General features: G+C 40.4%; 1 protein-coding gene across 4 annotated transcripts; it reads right to left on the bottom strand.

Moving 5' to 3' along the window:
- Positions 1-7,642: 7,642 nt before the first annotated feature.
- Aga (aspartylglucosaminidase) lies at positions 7,643-19,382 on the bottom strand. 4 transcript variants are annotated; one of them, XM_006509249.4, is made up of 9 exons: positions 19,134-19,382; positions 17,370-17,523; positions 16,716-16,828; positions 15,009-15,121; positions 13,197-13,311; positions 12,074-12,149; positions 10,721-10,828; positions 9,882-10,015; positions 7,643-9,502 (listed from the first exon to the last, which is right to left on the bottom strand). In XM_006509249.4, the coding sequence occupies exons 1-9, from the start codon at positions 19,258-19,260 to the stop codon at positions 9,486-9,488; spliced, it is 957 nt and encodes a 318-aa protein (XP_006509312.2). In that variant the 5' UTR covers positions 19,261-19,382; the 3' UTR covers positions 7,643-9,485. The 4 variants fall into 4 exon arrangements, 3 of the variants coding, with proteins under 3 accessions (XP_006509312.2, NP_001005847.1, NP_001191983.1); NM_001005847.2 differs by having other exon boundaries at positions 7,643-7,889; positions 19,134-19,363; NM_001205054.1 differs by having other exon boundaries at positions 7,643-7,889; positions 10,721-10,820; positions 12,096-12,149; positions 19,134-19,363.
- Positions 19,383-19,750: the final 368 nt, after the last annotated feature.

Below are 19,750 nucleotides of genomic sequence, written 5' to 3'. Positions count from 1 at the left end.
CCTAAAATATTCTCAAATAGAATCGTCACACTTCTACTCAAGAGAGCATTGCTTAGAAAATCTTGCTCATGTTCTCATAATCCATAATATTTCTTCACTCTTCTGTTATTTATTGGCTATGCCTGCTTTGGCATCAACATGAGAACAAATCACATTTCCTTATGAGAGTATTGGGTAACCACTAAAACCTACCTTGAATCTGGGCAGTCTGATCCCACAGACAGGGAGCCTAGCTGGAGGAAAATAGAAAAATATGGAGAAAGTCAGCTAGTACAGGCATTCTCTCATATTTTGCTTGCCATCATCGTGTGAGGTAATCTGTGTTACTCCTCTTGTTATGGTGGCTAGAAACTGATCTTGTGAGGCAAGCAAATCAATCCTCCCTCTATTATTTATTTCACATTGTGATGGTTAATTCTGATTGCCAACTTGATTGGATTGGTAAATAATGAGGTGATTAGGAGAGGACATTTGAAGATGTTTGTGAAAGCATTTGTAAAGACAACTGGATCAGGAGAAACTGACTTATGACTGCAACGAGACCTTTATTGGTATTAAGAAAGGAAAGTAGCAATTGAAACCCAGATGGAGGAGTGAGTTAAGTTTTGTCTGCTTGGGAGTTGTGATTTCCTGATCTATTCTTGTATTCCCTGTGTGATTCTGGTCTACAACAATGTAAGCTTCTTTGCTGTACTGACCCTTCCATGACAGAATCACCTTCTGACACTGTAAACCACAATAAATAATCCCTCTTAAGTTGTTTTCTCAGGTATCTCGGTCATAGTGACACAAGAAGTAATTCGTACAGAAAACTGATACCAGAGAAGTGGGGTCGCTGTTGTAATTAAACCCGTGGCTCTCAGGTCTTGGAGGTGGTTGCAGGAAGAATGTAGTAGAGTGTGAAAAAAGAAGCATGCAAGAGAAAGCCTAGAACACTACAAGTACAGCATAGTGGGTGATTCTGTTCAGGATGCAGAAGAGCAGGATGCTGAAAGGGATGTGGACAGTAAAGGCTACGGTCATGAAGTTTCAAATAGAAATGAGGACTCTTGAGTGTTCCTGTTACCATGCTGTCAAAGAATTTTTTTTACAAATTTCCTAAGCTCTGAAATTTGGAGTGATGCTGAATTGAAAAGTAATTTGTCCTAGTGGAGTACTGTGTGACACTCTCTCGGGGAGATAGGAAACTGAAGAAAAGCCAAATATGGACACAGACATAGTCCAGTTTTAACCAATGAGTTTTACTGGGGTTACTTACAGGAATACGGGGAAGGGTTACTTACAGTATAAGTGATTCAGTGCAGTGAGCAAAGCCAGCCCTAGCATGTGATCCTGTGGGATACAAAGGCAAGGCCATAATGGTGAAGTAAGGCCTCTGAGACTTGCAGGATATCCCAGCATTTTTAGATGCTTCTCAAGGAGACAGAAGAGCTTAACATCTTTCCTGCTGAGTTTCAGTCCGCTCTGGTCCTTCAATGCTTCTCTCCTATTCTTCCCTTTTGTATTGGGAATATATGCCCATACTTTAATTAATGAATCAATTTGTTGAGGCTTGGTCTGTTGCTACATACCGTAATGCTAAACTCTGTTCCTAAAGAAGGTCTAGTTGCCTATGAGTGAATTCTCAAATTTACAAGCTTTTGTTGAGTAAACCTTCTTCCTTAATGTAAAACTATTGGTTAAAAAAAATGGCATAGCCAGTTAGAGGTAGGCAGGGCTTGAGTTACCTGGTTGGGGTAGCAGGAGAGAGGAGGATACCACCATGAGAGAAGGTGGAACATGAACACGTGGCCAGGAGAAATAGCAAGTATGTGGGGTACACCACTGGGGAAGTAGCTAGGTCAGCAGATACAAAAGCAGTTACAAAAGTAGATTAGGGGTTACCCCACAGTAACTGTCAAATCCAAATAAAATAACCATAGTCTGAGTTTCATTTATTTGTAAGCTAGATGGGCATACATTTGAATTAGTTCTTCTACGTCAATTACTTTTGAGTTGGAGATAGTGCTCATGTGTAGTGTGATGTGTGGGTGAATCCAGAGGACATGTCAGACTCTTTTCTCTAATTCTATCACGTAGGTTCTGGAGACTGAACTCAGGGGTCAGGCTTGGTAGTTAGGATCTTTACCAGCTGAACACATCTAGGTAGGTAGCCTTGTGACTAATTTTATAGGGGGTTATGGTTAAGAGTTTGCCTTAAGTTCCGGAGGAAACTTTGGACTTGAATTTTTGTTGTTATGAGAACTGTCAGAATTGTGAGGACTGAAAACAAAATGAATTTCACATTGAGAAGAAAAACCTTTGGAGCCAGTGGTAGTTTAGGTGTAGTTTGGACACCAGCTTGGTTGAAGTGTGAAAACTCTGGAGCTTAAAAGGATTAACTAAGGTAGAAGGGACACTTTGTGTTTGAGTGATATGTACAGGCTGGTGGCCCAGATGGAGCCAAATGGGAGAAAATGTGCACAGGGCATTCTTGAATGCCACCATTGGGTTATGGCAAGTTGTGGTTCTGGGAGATGTTGTATTGATTCTTTTAGATTTTCTACATAATTGTGCCTGGCATTTGAAAGCAAGCCAGTTGTTTTTCCCTTACATCTCATCTCTGCACTGTTGATTTCCTTTTCTGGTCTCTTTGTATTAAAAGAGACCATTAAGGTGTTGAAATGACTGGTGAAGGATGGTTACTCAAGTATTTTAAACATTGGACTTCTACACAATCTATTCTGTGTCTGAGGAAGGTTTTCTGTGCTTCAAAGACTGCATTCCATATGTCCTTGGTTTGTTGAAGGAAGGTAGGGGATGTTGTTTATATAAGGGCACTAATCACATCCCTTGTGCACCAAGCTCCTCAGATGAATTTGGAAAGTAGGAACACTAATATTAGGTGTATTATCTTTATTCCCACGGTATAGAAAATTGAGACACAATTAAATGAAGCTAATTGTCAACTTCATATAGTTAATCACTGATAGAGAACAAGGTTTGAATTCAAGCAATTACATTCTGGAGTTCCTTGAAGACAGTGTGTGTGCGTGTTCATGTCTAATATGCAGCATTATCTTAAACCTGTCTCTTTAGAGGGAAAATAAACTCTAATTTAGTGTTTGCTGATATATACAATGTATATATGGCCACCATGTACTAAACTGATTCAGCCTCATTGAGTGAAATGAAGTTAATTTGAGCCGTCTGATATTTATTTTACTAGAACTTTGGTTTTATTTTCAACCAGCCTTAATTACAATGAGCAGAACAAGAAAGGATGAATAATACTGGTTTTTATTTAGGAATGGAAAGAAGTATTATGACATTTATGGTGCTCAAGGGTTTTGCACGAGTCAGAAAGAAATGAGATGGATTACAAGCAATTAGAAGGGATTTTGTTCTCCAAGATTTGTTCTAAGATCTGGTTTTCTTAAAAAATATTGTATGTCACCACTTACACTATAGAAATAAGATTTTTAATTAGAGAAAACAAATGAGCAGACACATCTAATGCGCCACTCAGAAAGGTCACAAGTTTAAATGAAATGACCAATTCCTAATGCAGTATCCATGCATTGAAACCATAAATAACTTACTTCCCTTTAACTCAGAGGCAAATAGGTTGAACACAGCAGCTCCTACTTCCATTATATCCATCCTGAATGTGGTCATTTTTTATCCTTTAAGTAGATGTGACTTTCTCAGGACTAAAATATGACTTTTAAAAAACTGGCTGACCCTTGGTTATATAGGAAAATACATGTCACTTGGCACTTAATCATAGCAGTTGGTACTTTCGGTGATCTTGTCACCTCATCTTTTAATTGTGTAAAATAGTTGAAAACCTACTGTGTGATAAGTGACAAGTTTAACACTAAAGAAAACAAGCCACTTAGAGTTTATACAAAATCCTGGAAACTTAACCAAAACTTCACCAGGACAATGACATGAATGCACTAATTTTATTTTCAGAAGTGCTATCCAATTGACGTGTATGTCACCTACAAATATCATTCAAATGAATCTTAATTGTACAATAAAGATACTAAATGAGCTTAATTGGGTCCTGAGGTCTAAATTCAATCACTCAATATCAGAACTCATGACATGTAAAAAGATACTCAACAATATAAAATTATAGGCTTTGAAAGTATATTGACTAGGAACAAAATATCAACTAAAATACATTGTACCTCTGAAGTCAAAAGAAATCATCTGAGTGTTGATACTGGAAACAGATATTTTGATGTTTTTGTACCTATAACATGCATATTTCTAGTTAAAATCAATACAGTAAGTCAAGCTCTTTTAAGACTATTTTGAAAAGGGAGAAAATGTTAATTATGTGAAACACTTAATATTTAGTATAAAGCATTCTGTGTCACATATTAAAGCTTGAATTCTACAAGTCACTACATGAATATTTTATTTGATTACAATTTTGATATTGTAGATGGGTGTCTTAGGGTTTTATTGCTGTGAAGAGTCACCATGACCAAAGCAACTCTTATACAAGCAAACATTTAATTGGGGCTGGCTTAGAATTTCAGAGGTTTCATAGCAGGAAGCATGGCAGCATGCAGGCAGACATGGTGCTGGAGGAGCCAAGAGTCCTACATCTTAATGTAGCCAGCTAGGAGACTGCCTTCAGCAGGCTGCCAAGAGACTGAAATTCCACACTAGGTGGAGCTTCAGCATAGGAGATCTCAAAGCCAATCCTCCCATTGACACAATTCATCAAACAAGACCACACGTACTCCAACAATGCCATCCCCCTAATAGAGCCATTCCCTGTTATCCAAACATTCAATCACATGAGTCTATGGGGGCCATTCGTATTGAAACCACCACAATAGTTTTCATAAATAAGAGTTATTTTCATTATCTCCTGGTTCTTTTCAACCTAAATTAAATTAGTCAAAACTCACAATCTCACACACAAACATATCAAACTATCATACTGTCATAGAAACTGACAGAAAATATGAAAGACATGTCAAAGACAAAGGGGTTACTTGCCCACCCTGCCTTATATTTGTTGAGTATAGGCTCTGGAATGGAGGCCTTTGGGAACTAACCTGGCTTTGGTCCACCAGTGAGATCTCCCTTTCCTCTCATTGCAGTCAGACTGCTGATTTCAGAACAATTCCCACAAGGCAAGTCACCATTATACACAAAGAGCAAACAGTCTTAGAAAATTGTAATCTTTTATTAGAAGCTGCAGACAAACCCACCTGCCATTTCCTTTACAGAGATACATTCTGAGAGTAGAGAGCAAACAAATACACCCTTTCTCAGGAGTTGTACAGCTTTTGCTACAGAAACACCCTTGAGCACACATTCCTGAATATATGGCAGTACCATGAAGGTCCGAATGTTTTGCCTTTTCCAGACTATCAGGGACCACTGAATACAGGCATATGGGCTACTTTTACAAATTATGAAAGATGCCTTAGGAAATTGTTATCTGCAAGTGTCCCAATACTTTAAACATTTTAAAATCAATTTTCTATCAGCATCTTCTAGTATACCTTTGCCTATCAGGAAAAACCTTTCCTTTTAAGGATTTAAATACTCTTATTATTTTAGTAATATCCACAGAACTCCTCAACTGACATATTTTATGCATTACTCAGGGCAGTTTATACTGGATCATAATCTGTGTCCACTGGGTACTGTCACGGATGTCTGTTCATTATAGCTACTCAAGGATGCAGGTCATTGAGAGCATCAAGCAAGGTATTGTCATGCTTAAAAAAAATTATGACAGGACTATCTCAATGGGTCAATATAAATAAATGAAGACTTGAAATTATCAAAATTTTTATGAGTCTGTGGTTAAAAAAACAAAAGAAAAGCAAAATAAAACAAAACAAAGAAAGCACTTGAGTATACAGTTCACCTCCTAAATCCTCTGGGAAAATAATCTAGGTATTTCTCTCTGCTGGCACTGAACATGTCCTTTATAAAAGTATTATTATTAATGTGGGCTAAAATTACTTGGTATCTCAGGTAATTGAAGCATTGGTATTAAACTGGGTTCAAATTTAAGTCCAGCATACTGAGCCAGTAGAGCATACTTAAAAACGGCTTCCCAAAAATGGTAGGATGGCTAGAGAACAACTACATGGGTTATTCTCAACAGGGAACTTACAGTAAATAAATAGCAAGTTGTGTATACAGTACTAATGCTATACCATGTTGTGCTTCTCCGCAGGGGTGCCTGGAGCACCTCCATCATGCAGCTGCTCAGGAGGAAGAATGAAGTCAGAATCAGAGGTCCGCAGTCCGTCTTCCCTACTGCTGGACCAGAAGGGTAAATCGTGGGGTCTGTGTACCACTGAGAGTCATGAACAGGGGTGGGGTTGACAATGTGTTCCACCAGTCTACCTTCCCCTTGGGCATCTGCACACCAGGCGGAGCCAAGAACAAGCAGAAAACCCGGAATGTGGTCTGAATGGGGCAGGGCCTTGTATACTAGAGGGAATGGAAAAGAGAAGGCCTTCCTCAGGAGTTTTAGGCGTGGCTCTTTAAGAGGAAGGCCTTCTCCACAACGGTCCATAAGGAAGGAACTCTTTGTGATGATCCTTGCTTGTTCATACTGGTTTATTTGATCATGGATGTAAACACATACACTTTATTTTGGGTGAATCATGGATAAAATGGTTTTTTTGTGGGAAGGAATGCTGAGAAAGGGGAACTCATTGGCTGAAAGCTCAGGGCCATCTAGATACCTCAATAGCATGGAGAAGAACCCCAGCTGTTATGTTAAGTGATCAAGTGTCCATGGTCCTCAGTGTGGCTTCACAGATCTGTGTTCCGGAGCAGGTAGAGGCAGGTAGGGAAGGTTTTCCCACTCCTGCTCTTCCCAATTCTGTGCTTCCTTTACCATTTCTTATGCCTGTCCGGTAGCGCAGTCCCACACGTTGTACATATTAAGGTTTGACAACAATATAATGCATTCAACTAATCCACAGTTGTGGATTAATGCAATGGTGATTTTGAATGAAGTGATAATGTTGAGAAATCAGACATACAGCATCTTTGTACTTGTCAGGCATGGGTAGGTGATAGGCGAATTTGGGAAATAATGCCAACCTAGATAGCACACTCATTGATATTTTCTAACTGCAGCCCTAAATGATTTTCAAGAGTAATGATCAACATTGAGTATTGGTTGTACAAAGATCAGAGATTTCTGTGTATCAACCATATTCACCTACTCAGTGCTCCCTCAAAGAGAAATCCAAAGAAAAACAACTCAACACTCCTCAGCTTTTCAAACTGTATAGATTTTAATACCATCATTCCTGCTTTGAGGTCTTACAGAGAATCCGGTCAAAGCTAATGATAAGGCTATGGTGGTAAGAGACATACCACTGGAACTTCTGAAATTAAGTTAGGTTTACTCTGCTGCGATAATGGTCCTGCTTCTAGGGGACCTGGCCAGCTTCTGTCCTCTGAGTCCTCTGGTACAGATACTTTATTTTCTATGGCATTATAAAAATAAAACCCCAGAGTAGAAGTTTCTCGTGGCATTGATCAGAAATCCAAATATCACTTTAAGTTTAAAAATATACATCATATATGTATGCATATTCATTCTCAAGTGGTAAACTGACTTAAATAAAAATAAATAAGGAAGTAGACAAAGAAATAACATTAGAGCATAATTTATTTTTTTTTTACTTAATTTACACAAGAACTTAAAATAAATGAAGACATTCCATAATGTCAGTAAGCAACTTTCCAAACCTTCATGACTTTCCTTCTTCAAATACACACGTTGACAAACAGAATAGATTAGATGCAGTCTACTTTTTTTTCGGTTGGCTCATTGTGTAAAGAATTAGAAACCATGAAACTAAATTGTGTAAATGTTGGAAGTTTGTTGCAAGCAGCACCTTGAGACAAAAGAGACAGACATGGGTTATAGGAGGCATGTATTCAGAACCAATAACGATAACATTGGCATAGATATTGTTGAGGCATATGGCACTGTGTATATATATATTTTTGTGTGTGTATGTGTGTATATATTTTGCCCTTCCTGTCTTCATGGTAGAGAGTAATGAAAAATCATGGAAGAAGAGGAGGATAAAGTAATTATAGCTTTTTAAAAGTTATTTTATGTGACTAAGTGCTCGTCTGCATATATGTATGTATATCTCATGTGTGCATGGTATCAAAGAGGTTAGAAGGAGGCAGACACTCTGAAACTGGAGTACAGATGGTTGTGAGATACTTTGTGGGTACTGGGAACCTAATGTGCGTGTGTAGGTCCTATACAAGAACAAGTGCTCTCCATGAGTGGGACAGACCTAGTCCCTACCTCCTATATACACACACACACACACACACACACACACACACACACACACACACACACACACAAATGTGTTATTTGTTCTTCATATGGGATCCATAACAGCAGGAGTAGGGGCTGTCTAGAACATTGTTGCCTGCCTTTGAATCCCTTTCCCTAACTGGGCTGCCTTGTCTAGCCTCAATAGAAGAAGATGCAGCTAGGCCTACTGCCGCTTGATATGTATGCCAAGGCAGGTTGATCCCCATGGGAGAAAATGAGGGGGTGGGGGAAGAAGTGAGAGGGAGGGACTGGGAGGAGAGGAGGCAGGGGTAGCTTCGATCAGGATGCAGTGTTAATAAATTAACCAATTAATGGAAAAAAAGAGAGCAAGTGCTCTTAACTTCTGAGCCATTTCTCCAGACCTAATTGATCCCCTTGAACATCAAAGAGCCAATGCCTGCCCCCATGCACTTGCTCTCACTGCTATTATTTTGCTCTTTCAATCCCTTCCTTAGGAAAAAAAAAAAGGTCAAATTTTGTATTTTCCTAGCTACTACAATGTTCTCTTCCCTAGAAAACCTTCCCACATCACTGCTTCCTCCCCCTCTTCCCACCCCTGTTCACGGGGATGGGAAAAGCGGGAAGAGCTATTGGTCAAGTTGCTTTCTGTCTGAGTTCAGTTTCTCTTCATACCTGCAGGGGGAGAGGTCTTCCTGTCACGACTTTATTAGACGTAGTCAACTTTTAATTCATATAGTTAGATAATTAGTATCTTCCCACCCTGCTAAATGTAAATTTGAGCCTTCTGTGGCTTATCTGTTAAGAGGGAATCATTAAAGTGCCTTCTTTGATACATAAAGCAACCCCCCCCCCCATAACTTTGTTTGACTTTTATGTCTTAGAACTTAAAAAAGAATTAGGCTTTCTTCAAACAAGCTCTCCAAATACAAAAGTGTGGGAAGTAAAAGATCAAAGAAGAGCAGCGAGCAGTCTAGCCTAATAAGCTCTATTGATCAGTAGGCTCTGCATATTCTCCATCTGAAGACTCCGAGATGGGAAGCCACAGTGCCTGACCTTCTACACTTTGCGGCTGGGCTTGGCTCATGAGGAAGCAAACAGAAGACATGGCACAAGCGGTGTCAGATCAATTCTGCGGGCCCATCTGGCTGACTCTCCAGCAAGGGTCTGTTCTTCAGAGCACCAAGAAGACTGACATGACCGAGATGTTTTAATGCATGAGAGAGAAGTAAGGGAGATTAATTTAGCCCCACTATCTCTAACCAGTGAAAGCTTTTGATTAAATTCGACTATCAAAAAGCCCTCCAGCCCAAACTAAACTTTTAGGACAGATGCAAAAGATAAGAACTGCAGCAGAATAGTAGACCGTGACTCTCAGCAGTCACTTTAGGTCTATAGTTCAGTGCTACACTGGAACTGACAGATTAGCCCCTGCCATGCACTCAGAAGCTGCCTAACCTTTACACACTCACTTTGTACACAGAATATAGTGTAGAGCGTGCTTGGATAGAGGCGTGCATCTTTTAAGGTCACTTGTAAATTCACTCAAATAAAAACACATCTAACTTACCATAACTTCCGTTCACACTGGCACATATGACCGCTCCAAAGAAGTTTGGATAGTATTTCTGAATTCTTAAAATCACTTTTTGGCAAGCTATGGCTGGGTCATCTCCTCCTCTCATATATTCTACAGCTTGGTAGCTAATATAAACAGAGGAGACAGCTTAATATTAGAGTACAGAATAAACACTAACTCCACATTTGGCTAGGTTGACATCAGAAAATCAGAAACAACCATATTTTTACACCGAGCATAATACCTATGAGTGAATACAAGTCAGTAATTCCTATCCAGCCTTATTACCAAGGCAGTCAACCCCTGTCTATTCAAGTTATCCACCATTATTTTCAGATGAAGACTATATTATTTTTGGCTTTGGCTGAGAAACTGTCACTTTAGTAATAACAGCCAAAAATCACAAATAGTGGTTATATTTGCATAAGGAAAAGCTATAATCACTGTCTGTGTTCAAATGGCACACATGTAGTTATTAGCTGCACACAGTGGCTCACTCTACTCTTCGCAGTCATCTCACTGTGGCCTTGTCTCCTTAAACAGATCATAAGCATTCTCCTGAGACAAGGTGAGACACATTTCACACCACAGGGTAAAGATGACACAAGCGAAGGATCACAAGCCAACTGGCAACAGTAAAGCAAACCAAACAACAACCACAAAAATCAAAAATAAATAAACAAAACCAACAACAAAAAATACCTGCCCCCAGCTTCATGAAAATCTCTCTTGCACATGAAGTCAGACAACACACTACAGAAATCCTACCTGTCCTGGCATTGCTGTCTCTTCCAAGGACTTTGGGGATTTACAAAGGTAACAAGTCTCACCTCGGCAGAAAGCGCAGGAGTGTGTCACCATCGCCAGTGGCTGCAGCTGCTCCAGCCGTGTCATCAGCATAGGCTCCGGCTCCAGGGATTGGTGAATCCCCTACACGACTTTGTGAACAGACAATGTAAAAATTTAGGACAGGAAACCAGATGTAACTAAATCATGTTGTAAACTGTTTCATAACTGGGGGCTGTTCCTGCCCAGCCGCTGGCTACTGTTTTAAGTCAGTGCTTCACCAGAATTCATTTTCTGTTTGTTTTTCAATTAAGGTTTTCAAAGAGCAATGCTAATTTATGACTTTGTTTTCAGGCAGATTTTCACTGTAACAAAACTGAATTCTTAGAAACTGATGAAAACACCGCTTTTCTGAGAGTGGAGAGAGGGTGGCTGACAGAAAAAAAGAAATTACTTAAAACCCGAAATATGAGTTCTAGAGACCTGCATGAAACTACATTTAATAATAGTACATATGGATGGAAAACCTGCAAGAGGAGAGATTTTAAAAAGCACATGAGACAATGCATAAGCTAAATAGCTTGGTTTAACTATTTCACATGTGTTTTTATGTATGATAGTATCATGTTATACTCCATAAATACTTGTTCTTAGCAATTAAAATTTTTAGCAAACACTGTCGTCAGTTCATTGTGTCAGCTCACAGAGATTTACAGCGACTCCTCTCTGCTTACACATTTCTCAATCTCTGGTGTTCCTGGAAAGCTCTATTTCCTTACACGGCTTCCTATGCAACGTGCCCGACTTATACCAGTTTCCTCTGTTAATAAGCCTACTTAATTCCTTTCCTCTACTTAAGAACAAAGCAAGAACAAAAGAGACCTACAATGTCTCAAGCATATCTGGCTTGCATTCCTCTTAATCTCCACGACTATCCCAAGGTATTGCTATTCTGTAATCTCTGTCACATGAGTGTGCACACATTCGTGTGCATGCGCGCACTCACTCACACACGCACACACACACACACACGCACACACACACACACCACACTCCAGCTTTTCTTCCAGCCACCACTCCATCAGCCTGGAATATGGACTACTTGTATACACGAGGACCGCTGGCTGCATGCTGCATGTCCCCCTTCGATCCTGTGTAGTCAGGTCCCAGTCTCAATTTATTACTTTACCAGCATTACTAACTACACAGGTGACACAGATTAACCCCTAACATTTCTAAACTCTGGCGTTTTCGGCTGTGATGCTTTGATGTTTTCTTCCACATTTATCTGTGAGGTTAGGATTTCATTTTATCCTTGGCGCCCTGCACAAGCGTTGGCATGCACTGTTTTACATTTGATACATATTTGAGAAATCTGTTCTTGGGGAAACACTAACCCAGGTATTTTGAATTTTATACCATTTGTGGATGTGCCAGCAGCAGTATGTCCCGTCTTATGGATTACAACCATGCCTAGGGATAAGAAAACAAAACAAAAACAATGTGAGTACCCAGAATATCCCTTAAATATATCCACACAATGAATCGGTTGAGGACTGCTACTGTGTGAGGGTTTGTGTCCCCTCAGAGTTATATCTCCATAAAGTAATGGATTTAGAGGGAACTGTAGCAGGTGGATGGTTACTAGGGGCAATGCCCTAATTAGTGGGATTAATAAAAAAACTAGACGCACCACCAATGAGCCAGAAAATGGGACTGCAACAGGCAATGAATCTGCCACTGTCTGCATCTTGGAATTTTCCACATCTAAAACTGTGAGAAATAAATTTCTGTTGTTTATAAATCATCTAGTCTATGGTAGTGAGCTTTTACATACTGACTCCATTAAGAAAACAAAGTATGTTCTCTTATTAATTATATGTAGAAGAACAGGAAAAAGTAAGAAGACTAAAAACTGTATCAGTGGTATAATATTATAAATATTAATGACCTGATTTCATAGTATTATTGGACGAAAACCCAAAATCCAAAAAAAAGAAAAAAACCCTCTCACATTCTTTTTTATTTCCTTATATTCTTAATATTCAAATCTACCAGTTACTTTCAGTATGTTTTCAAGGGCAATTTCCAATAAAATCATTCATTTTGATTAAGAGAAACTGTCAACATTACTGCTTAGAAAAATGATTAGAGATTATTTTATATAGCAAATTACATAAAATTACCAAAGCATTAAATATTAATGATTTGATAATCAATATTTTAATAGTCACTGGATATTTGATGTTTTGTGTAATTACAAATCTGTATTCAGATGCTAAGATTATACATATATATATATACATACCACATATATGAATTTATTTTTAAGGTTTGTTATATATGTATATATGTGCATGTACATATAGTGAGAGCAAGACACACATATCAATGTGGTATTTACTTGGCAGTTAAAATAACGAAAGCAGACTAACTCCTGGCACATGAGGAAAAATGACTAAGAGCTGTGGAAGGTCATCAAGTAAAATAATCAATAACACTGCAGAACAAGTGACTTACCAATAGTATCATGGCTGTGGATATCCACTTCTTCTTTGTGGGGAGAAATACTCTGCTTTAAGAAACCAGATGGTTTGTAGGGTCCACAGTATTTTGAGGGATCTGGAATAACATTCTGTAAACAAGATTCCAGATGTTTGGTTAAAAAGGGTGTTTTAGAAATGGGCAAATAATTGTGTATGACTGCTAACCACTAGAAGAAACCAGAAAGACATCAGTAACTCAGAACTCAAAAGTTAGCTTAATCTTATGTGACAATAGATGGTTCTCAAATTACACGTTGTGGATCAGAACAGCAGGTGCAAACACTACACTGCTGGATGCTGCCTTTACATAGGTACAGCCTCAGAACAATGGCGGGTATAACGTTTCTAGAAATTCTATGTTCATCTCAAAGGAAGACCCAGCCTGACCTGTCAGAATATGGTTCGCAGGAGACAAATTGTGAGATTTCAAGTAAAATCTGTTTGAAAGCAAGCTTACTTTTAATTATGGTTCATAAAGTATCCAACTTGGACACAGAGACATGGCATTGTCAGCTGCAACCTTTATACTTGCGAACTGCTCACTCAAGTTAAAATCAAACAACAGGGCACTGCACAGAGCGTCAGGTTCTAAGTCACTGTGTAAGTTTGTGTTGGACACCACTGATCTCAGCTTCCTGGAGCCCGTGGGCCATGAGCTGGACCCCTCCGGCCGCAGCCTTTCTAGGTGGCAGTATAAGACTCTGCTAAATATTAAAAGTATAGGAATATACCAATACATTTAGGTTGTTTGGATGGATTGGTATTAAGATAGGAATTTGTTCATTTCTTAATTTTTTGAGATGAGGTGAAGTTTCTCTATGTAGACCTGGCTGTCCTGGAACTAGCTCTGTAGACCAGTCTGGACTGAAACTCAGAGATCTGCCTGCCTCTGCCTCCCAGATGCTGGGATTAAAGGAGTGCGCCACCATTGCCACCACCAGGCCAAGACAAAAACTTAATACAAGCTGAGCACCCCTTTTTGGAATACTTTGGCTATTAAGCCATTTTTTACATGTGTATAATGAGATAGCTCACAGATGGGTCCAAGTGTAAGCACACAATTCACCCATGTTTTCAGTTTGTCTCTATAATTACTCTGGAGACAGCTATACAGGCTTTTAGTGGCATTTGTCCTTTGACTGCAATGTACTGCATAAAGTAGCAAGGCCTTGCACTCCTGTGACATCAAGTTGGTGCTGGAAGCATTTTGAATTTCAGACTTTTCCTTTAGGGATGCTCATTCTACTCATACCTCGTAAGACTGTGTACAGCGTTTACAGCCAGTTGGTTTTTGAAGACTGAACTAAGCCCTGGTAAGTAGGATTAAAGGGAGAAAGAGATTAGAGGCTAAGATAATCGATGGAAGTGTGGCAAAGCCAAACTGATTTATGCTAAAATTCCTACTCAAGACAAAATGGTCTCATTAGTGACAAACTAGATCCTGAACTGTAAATCTTCTAGCCAAAGCATGGGCAACATATTAGATATATTTCACATAGATAACATCTAAGAAATATTCTAGACGGCGGATTTTCTTCCAAGAAAATCCAAGTAAAACAGTGTTGATGGAGTCAGTTCAACTCTTCCTAGCAAACCTTGAATTTACATATTACTGCCAGAGAGCAAGAGTTATTAACCTGAGAGGGATTCCTGAAAAATGGGCATACCCAGAGTCAACGTATACCACTGATTCTAACATGTGACCAGGGCATTCATCAACACAGGCAAAAGAGGGTCAAAGGGATCACTTAAAGTTGACTTTTTATAGTTGAATTTGCATACATACTCTCCAATAATTTGGCTGGCAATTTCGAGAAAGCCAATCTGAATGAAGATCTCTTGAGGTTTTGGTAGACAAGTCCTCATTAGTAAACCCCATACTTTCAGCAAACTTGGTGGCTGGAGAAGAAAGAGGAAAGTGTAAGCCCATGCGTTGTTTTCTTTTTTTTTTTCTTAGGTATTTATTTCATTTACATTTCCAATGCTATCACAAAAGCCCCCCTCCTACTCCCCCACCCACTCCCTCACCCACCCACTCCCACTTCTTGGCCCTGGCGTTCCCCTGTACTGGGACATATAAAGTTTGCATGACCAATGGGCCTTTCTTTCCACTGATGGACAACTAGGCCATCTTCTGATACATATGCAGCTAGAGACACGAGCTCCAGGGGTTACTGGTTAGTTCATATTGTTGTTCCACCTATAGGGTTGCAGTTCCCTATAGCTCCTTGGGTAATTTCTCTAGCTCCTCCATTGGGGGCCGTGTGACCCATCCAATAGCTGACTGTGAGCATCCACTTCTGTGTTTGCTAGGCCCCGGCATAGTCTCACAGGAGACAGCTATATCTGGGTCCTTTCAGCAAAATATTGCTAGTGCATTTGTTGTTTTCTAAGCAGAATCCATGTCCTAGAGGCACTGTGGGTCAGCTGTCACTCGCATGGGGCATGGAAAGACATCAGAGGAGGGCTGTACACAGGCTTGCAAAAGCATTTGTGTATGTAAACAGTTTTAAAGGGGAAGTTTTTGGATGTTCAGCTTCCCTGTGTCATTCCCATGACTGCTCCACTGGAGACCTTTGGGTTGTGTATCTGTGTCTTTCCCATCACTGATCTGGTGCAGACCTCTGGATTGTGTATAACTCTGTATCTCCCATGACCGAACCACTGGAGACCAACCAATGGTTGTGTACACATTTCCTTTACTGCTTCACTTTCGAATGTTTCCCTTCGACTTTGAACAGCTACAGCCTTTCAGAGCGCACACCGCTCTCTGACACACAAATGGATTTCAAACACCAAAGGCCATCCTTTTCAGGGAGTCTGCAATTCTATGGCAAGCCTATTAAGAGTGCTACATAAATATACCATTAATATAGTTTTCTCTATCATAGGCTACATTAGAACCCTCTGTCATGGAACCTGGAAAGGACTTAAGTGACACTGTCACTGCAATCTCTGGCACCACTGTCTCATATAAACAGTCTCCCCTCCCCCCCTGGGTCTTAGATCTGTACCGGTCTTAGATCTGTAGAAATGCCACACCGGATGGGAACTGATAGAAACCCTGCTTTGGTGGCAGCAATCACGCAGGGACAGATGATAACATTGCTTACAATGCACTTGTCTTAAAGACAAAGCAAGATTCAGAAGTGACCAGTTACTGTTTCTGAACTGAAAGAGCAGGAATTTCAACTTAGGTCTCCTTTGCTCTCTACATCACAGTAAGCTAGTTATTTCCTTCCTTCCTTCCTTCCTTCCTTCCTTCCTTCCTTCCTTCCTTCCTTCCTTCCTTCCCTCCTTCCTTCCTTCCTTCCTTCCTTCCTTCCTTCCTTCTTCCCTCCCTCCCTCCCTCCCTCCCTCCCTCCCTCCCTCCCTCCCTCCCTCCTTCCTTCCTTTGTTCCTCCCCACATCCCTTCCTCCCTCTCCCTCTCTCTTTCTCAGTGACAATAGACAAAAAGACTGGAACAAAATTTCGGTATGGTTTTACATATACCTGAGTCCCCCACTAAAAGCGTGTGTGTGGTATGCTCCAGGACTCTCCGCGCCACGCCAATCGCGTTTTTAATTCTTCTAAGGCCTCCCACTGCTCCCACATCCATGGCAGTGCTGGAAGGCAAGGACGTGGAAGATTTACGAAGGCATTTTCTGTTGGTATTTGAACATAAAAAATCGCATTTCTCGGAGCAGCAATACGTGGAAGGCTAAACTGCATCTCAACACAGAAGGGAAAACCGCCCGTAAAGTTCATGGATTCCCGCAGACAAAATTCAAGAACGAACAGTCGATTTAGTATATATCCCAACACATTATTTTAAACATGGCTTTTACAGAGGCCTCTGGGTGAGGTCACTGAGACCACAGCATTTGCAGATGGTAGCAAATAACTGTGGCACAGGTACAGCTCTGCATCTCAGGGTTCTCCTCAGCCAAAGCTACTTAACCACCTACTTTTCTGTGATCCTGAGTATCCGGGTGACCTTTCGGCTTTTCTTTTCTTTTTTCTGTTCACTCTTTGTGTTGGAAGGGAGAAGCCCCATAAGCCGGGACTTCTGGCTGATGCTCACATTCATGCATCCTTCCAGCCTGCTCTGAATATGAGCCCACCTGACAGGAGAGCGCACAGACAAGTCCTGAAAAGCATCCTTACCCATCCATTATCATGGCATCCAGGGTGGTTTCGCCACCTTCATCAGGACTTCCTCCAAAGCCTACAGTCCCATCACACTGCTCCTTCTCACACACAGCACAGCCGTTCTCCACTGCATCCAGGGCAGAACCTCCAGATAGCAATGTCCACCACGCTGTTAAATTCCAACAGAGCTTATGTATAGTCATATATATTTTCAATGTGAAATGCAACAAGCCAAGAACAGTTTGAGATGTCTAAGTTTTTTTTTTCTTAACATTTATACTGTTAAGCTGAAATTTTAACAAGTCATTTTACCAAATGGGAACATTACAACAGGGAAATTAGAATGATACAGACCAAAGTATATGACTCCTTACTATAAAGAATTCAAAGAGGTTGGCTCTTAGTGGAAACTATTTAAAAAACTTATCAGTAACTATTTTTCTCTGTGTAAAAAATATGCCATCTTTAAGAGAGATAACTGAAACTATTTGGAGACAGTTGAACTTTAAAGTATTTTGAATTACAGCTTAACATTTCTTCATTTCTGTTTTTCTCATCTTGTGAGCTAGGGTCTTGCCATCTAGCCCTAAGCCCAAATGAAAATCCATGTACAAGTCTAGGCATGTCTACAAGTCTGGGTCTTCCTACCACAGCTACCTGAGAGCTGAAATTACAGGCATATGTCACTCATTAGATTACTAAAATATGCATATTTCACACTCTCAATGAGAACAAGTATCCCAGCAAGCCTCAGCAGAGTATTACAGTGGCAAATGACTTCATGTGGGTGAATTAATCTCACCTTCATGCAGCTTCTGAGATAATATTTTATAATTATAATTCTCATTTTCAGAAGAAAAGCACAGACATGGATGAAGTAATTCATTCAAGGCCACACAGTATATTTCAGAAGTTGCCCAGTTTCAAAAAGGCATTTCTCTAAGGTGTCCACGTTTCTTGTTTGTGTTTTGTGGTGTTCTTTGAGTATCGAGTGGGTAGGTATTGAAAGGAAAGACGTTTTACTTATAATTCCATGGATGTTGGTTTTAAGAAGTCTCCCCTCCCCAACTTCAATACTAGTAACTTTCACAGAATCATACCATGCATATAAAGGTGGAATTTCTTTGTTTGGTTATTGTTAGGAGGTCTCTTTCTTGGTCTGATTTCTCACTAACTCTGCTTCCCACACATCCCCGATAACATACAGATTTTTTCTGCACTGGATTCTGGATCCAACAGTGTCCACGAACATTTAATGTGATAGCAGTCTCAAGGGTGTCAAGGTTGGGGGCAATAAGGTACAATCCCAAGAAACACTGAAGATAATTTGAATGTATAAGTGATAAGGGCAGCGTCACAAACATTGATCAAATACATATGCATCCGTAGGAAATTATCAATTGTTTCCTAAACTGGAATCCAGAAGATAATGGAGAAACAGGAAGGAGGCTATCACAAGAAGTGTAGAGTGGAGGAAAAACTTTGTGGCAAAAGACTGCCACAAAAAGTGAGGCAGGTGACCCTGTACAAGTATAGCTAAGAGGCCCAATGTTAGAGGTCAGACAAGGTGGTGCAGGAAGCAGAACAATACACCAGATCCTAAAATGCAGCAGGGGCAGGGAAGATGGAGAGGGTCTGGTGTAAAGTCAGAGATGCAGGAAGGAGAGGAGGCTCGGCCTTCTGCAGCGGGTTCCCTCCTGCAACCTTAGGGACTGAGTGCAGCTTCCTGCAGAGGAGCTCACACAGTGCAGCCACCCGCCCCGGGCTGCCGCTCCCCACCTGCTTCAGTGGCATTCTTAAAAGGCCAAGTGTTGACGACCAGGGGCAGAGGGCTGGAGCCCCGCACCAGGGGCATGCCCAGGACCAGCAGTAGGAGAAGCAGAGACAGATTCGACTTCCGCTCCATAGCTGAGTGACCCGCCGAGCAGCGTGAAAAAAGTCCCCGCCGGCCGCGCGCCCAGCCGGCCAGCGCGAGAAAGGTCTCCACCAGCTCAGACTCAGGCAGACTCGTGATTCCCTTTAGTCTCATCCCCAACTTCCTCAACTCTCGCGAGACAACGAGGCCTTCTATTGGCCCAGTGAAGGTTTTTTTTTTTTTTTCTTTCTTTTTTTCTTTTTTTCCTTTTTTTCTTTTTTCTTTTTACAAATCTGATACTGTTTCTTTAGTGGTCTGGTCTGTCGACCTCTTTTTAGTTCTTTGTGAAAAGATACATACATATAATACTAGTACTTTTAGTGCTTAGCCCATTTTTTAAAGGGAGATTGACCTTATTGAAAATGAATATGAAAATATGTTACCCTAGTCGCACGATGCTTGAAAACTCAGATAACTGATAAGATATTATATGAGTTTTATGCATTTGCCATCTTAACTGCAAATTCAAGGTAGACAGCCA

Source organism: Mus musculus, chromosome 8 (assembly GCF_000001635.26).
Source record: "Mus musculus strain C57BL/6J chromosome 8, GRCm38.p6 C57BL/6J".
NCBI classification, from domain to species: domain Eukaryota; kingdom Metazoa; phylum Chordata; class Mammalia; order Rodentia; family Muridae; genus Mus; species Mus musculus.
The sequence above is the reverse complement of the archived record's forward strand: the minus strand, read 5'-3'. Positions and strand labels throughout refer to the sequence as shown.

What these genes read in the sequence shown, in the direction of transcription:
- Aga (NM_001005847.2), bottom strand. Translation starts at nt 19,260, where the DNA reads ATGGAGCGGAAGTCGAATCTGTCTCTGCTTCTCCTACTGCTGGTCCTG. An exon ending in GATGCCATGATAATGGATGG is followed by an intron (nt 16,829 to 17,369) that starts GTAAGGATGCTT and finishes CTTGCCTTCCAG; the next exon opens with CACTGCCATGGATGTGGGAG. An exon ending in GCCAGCCAAATTATTGGAGA is followed by an intron (nt 13,312 to 15,008) that starts GTATGTATGCAA and finishes TCTTGTTTACAG; the next exon opens with AATGTTATTCCAGATCCCTC.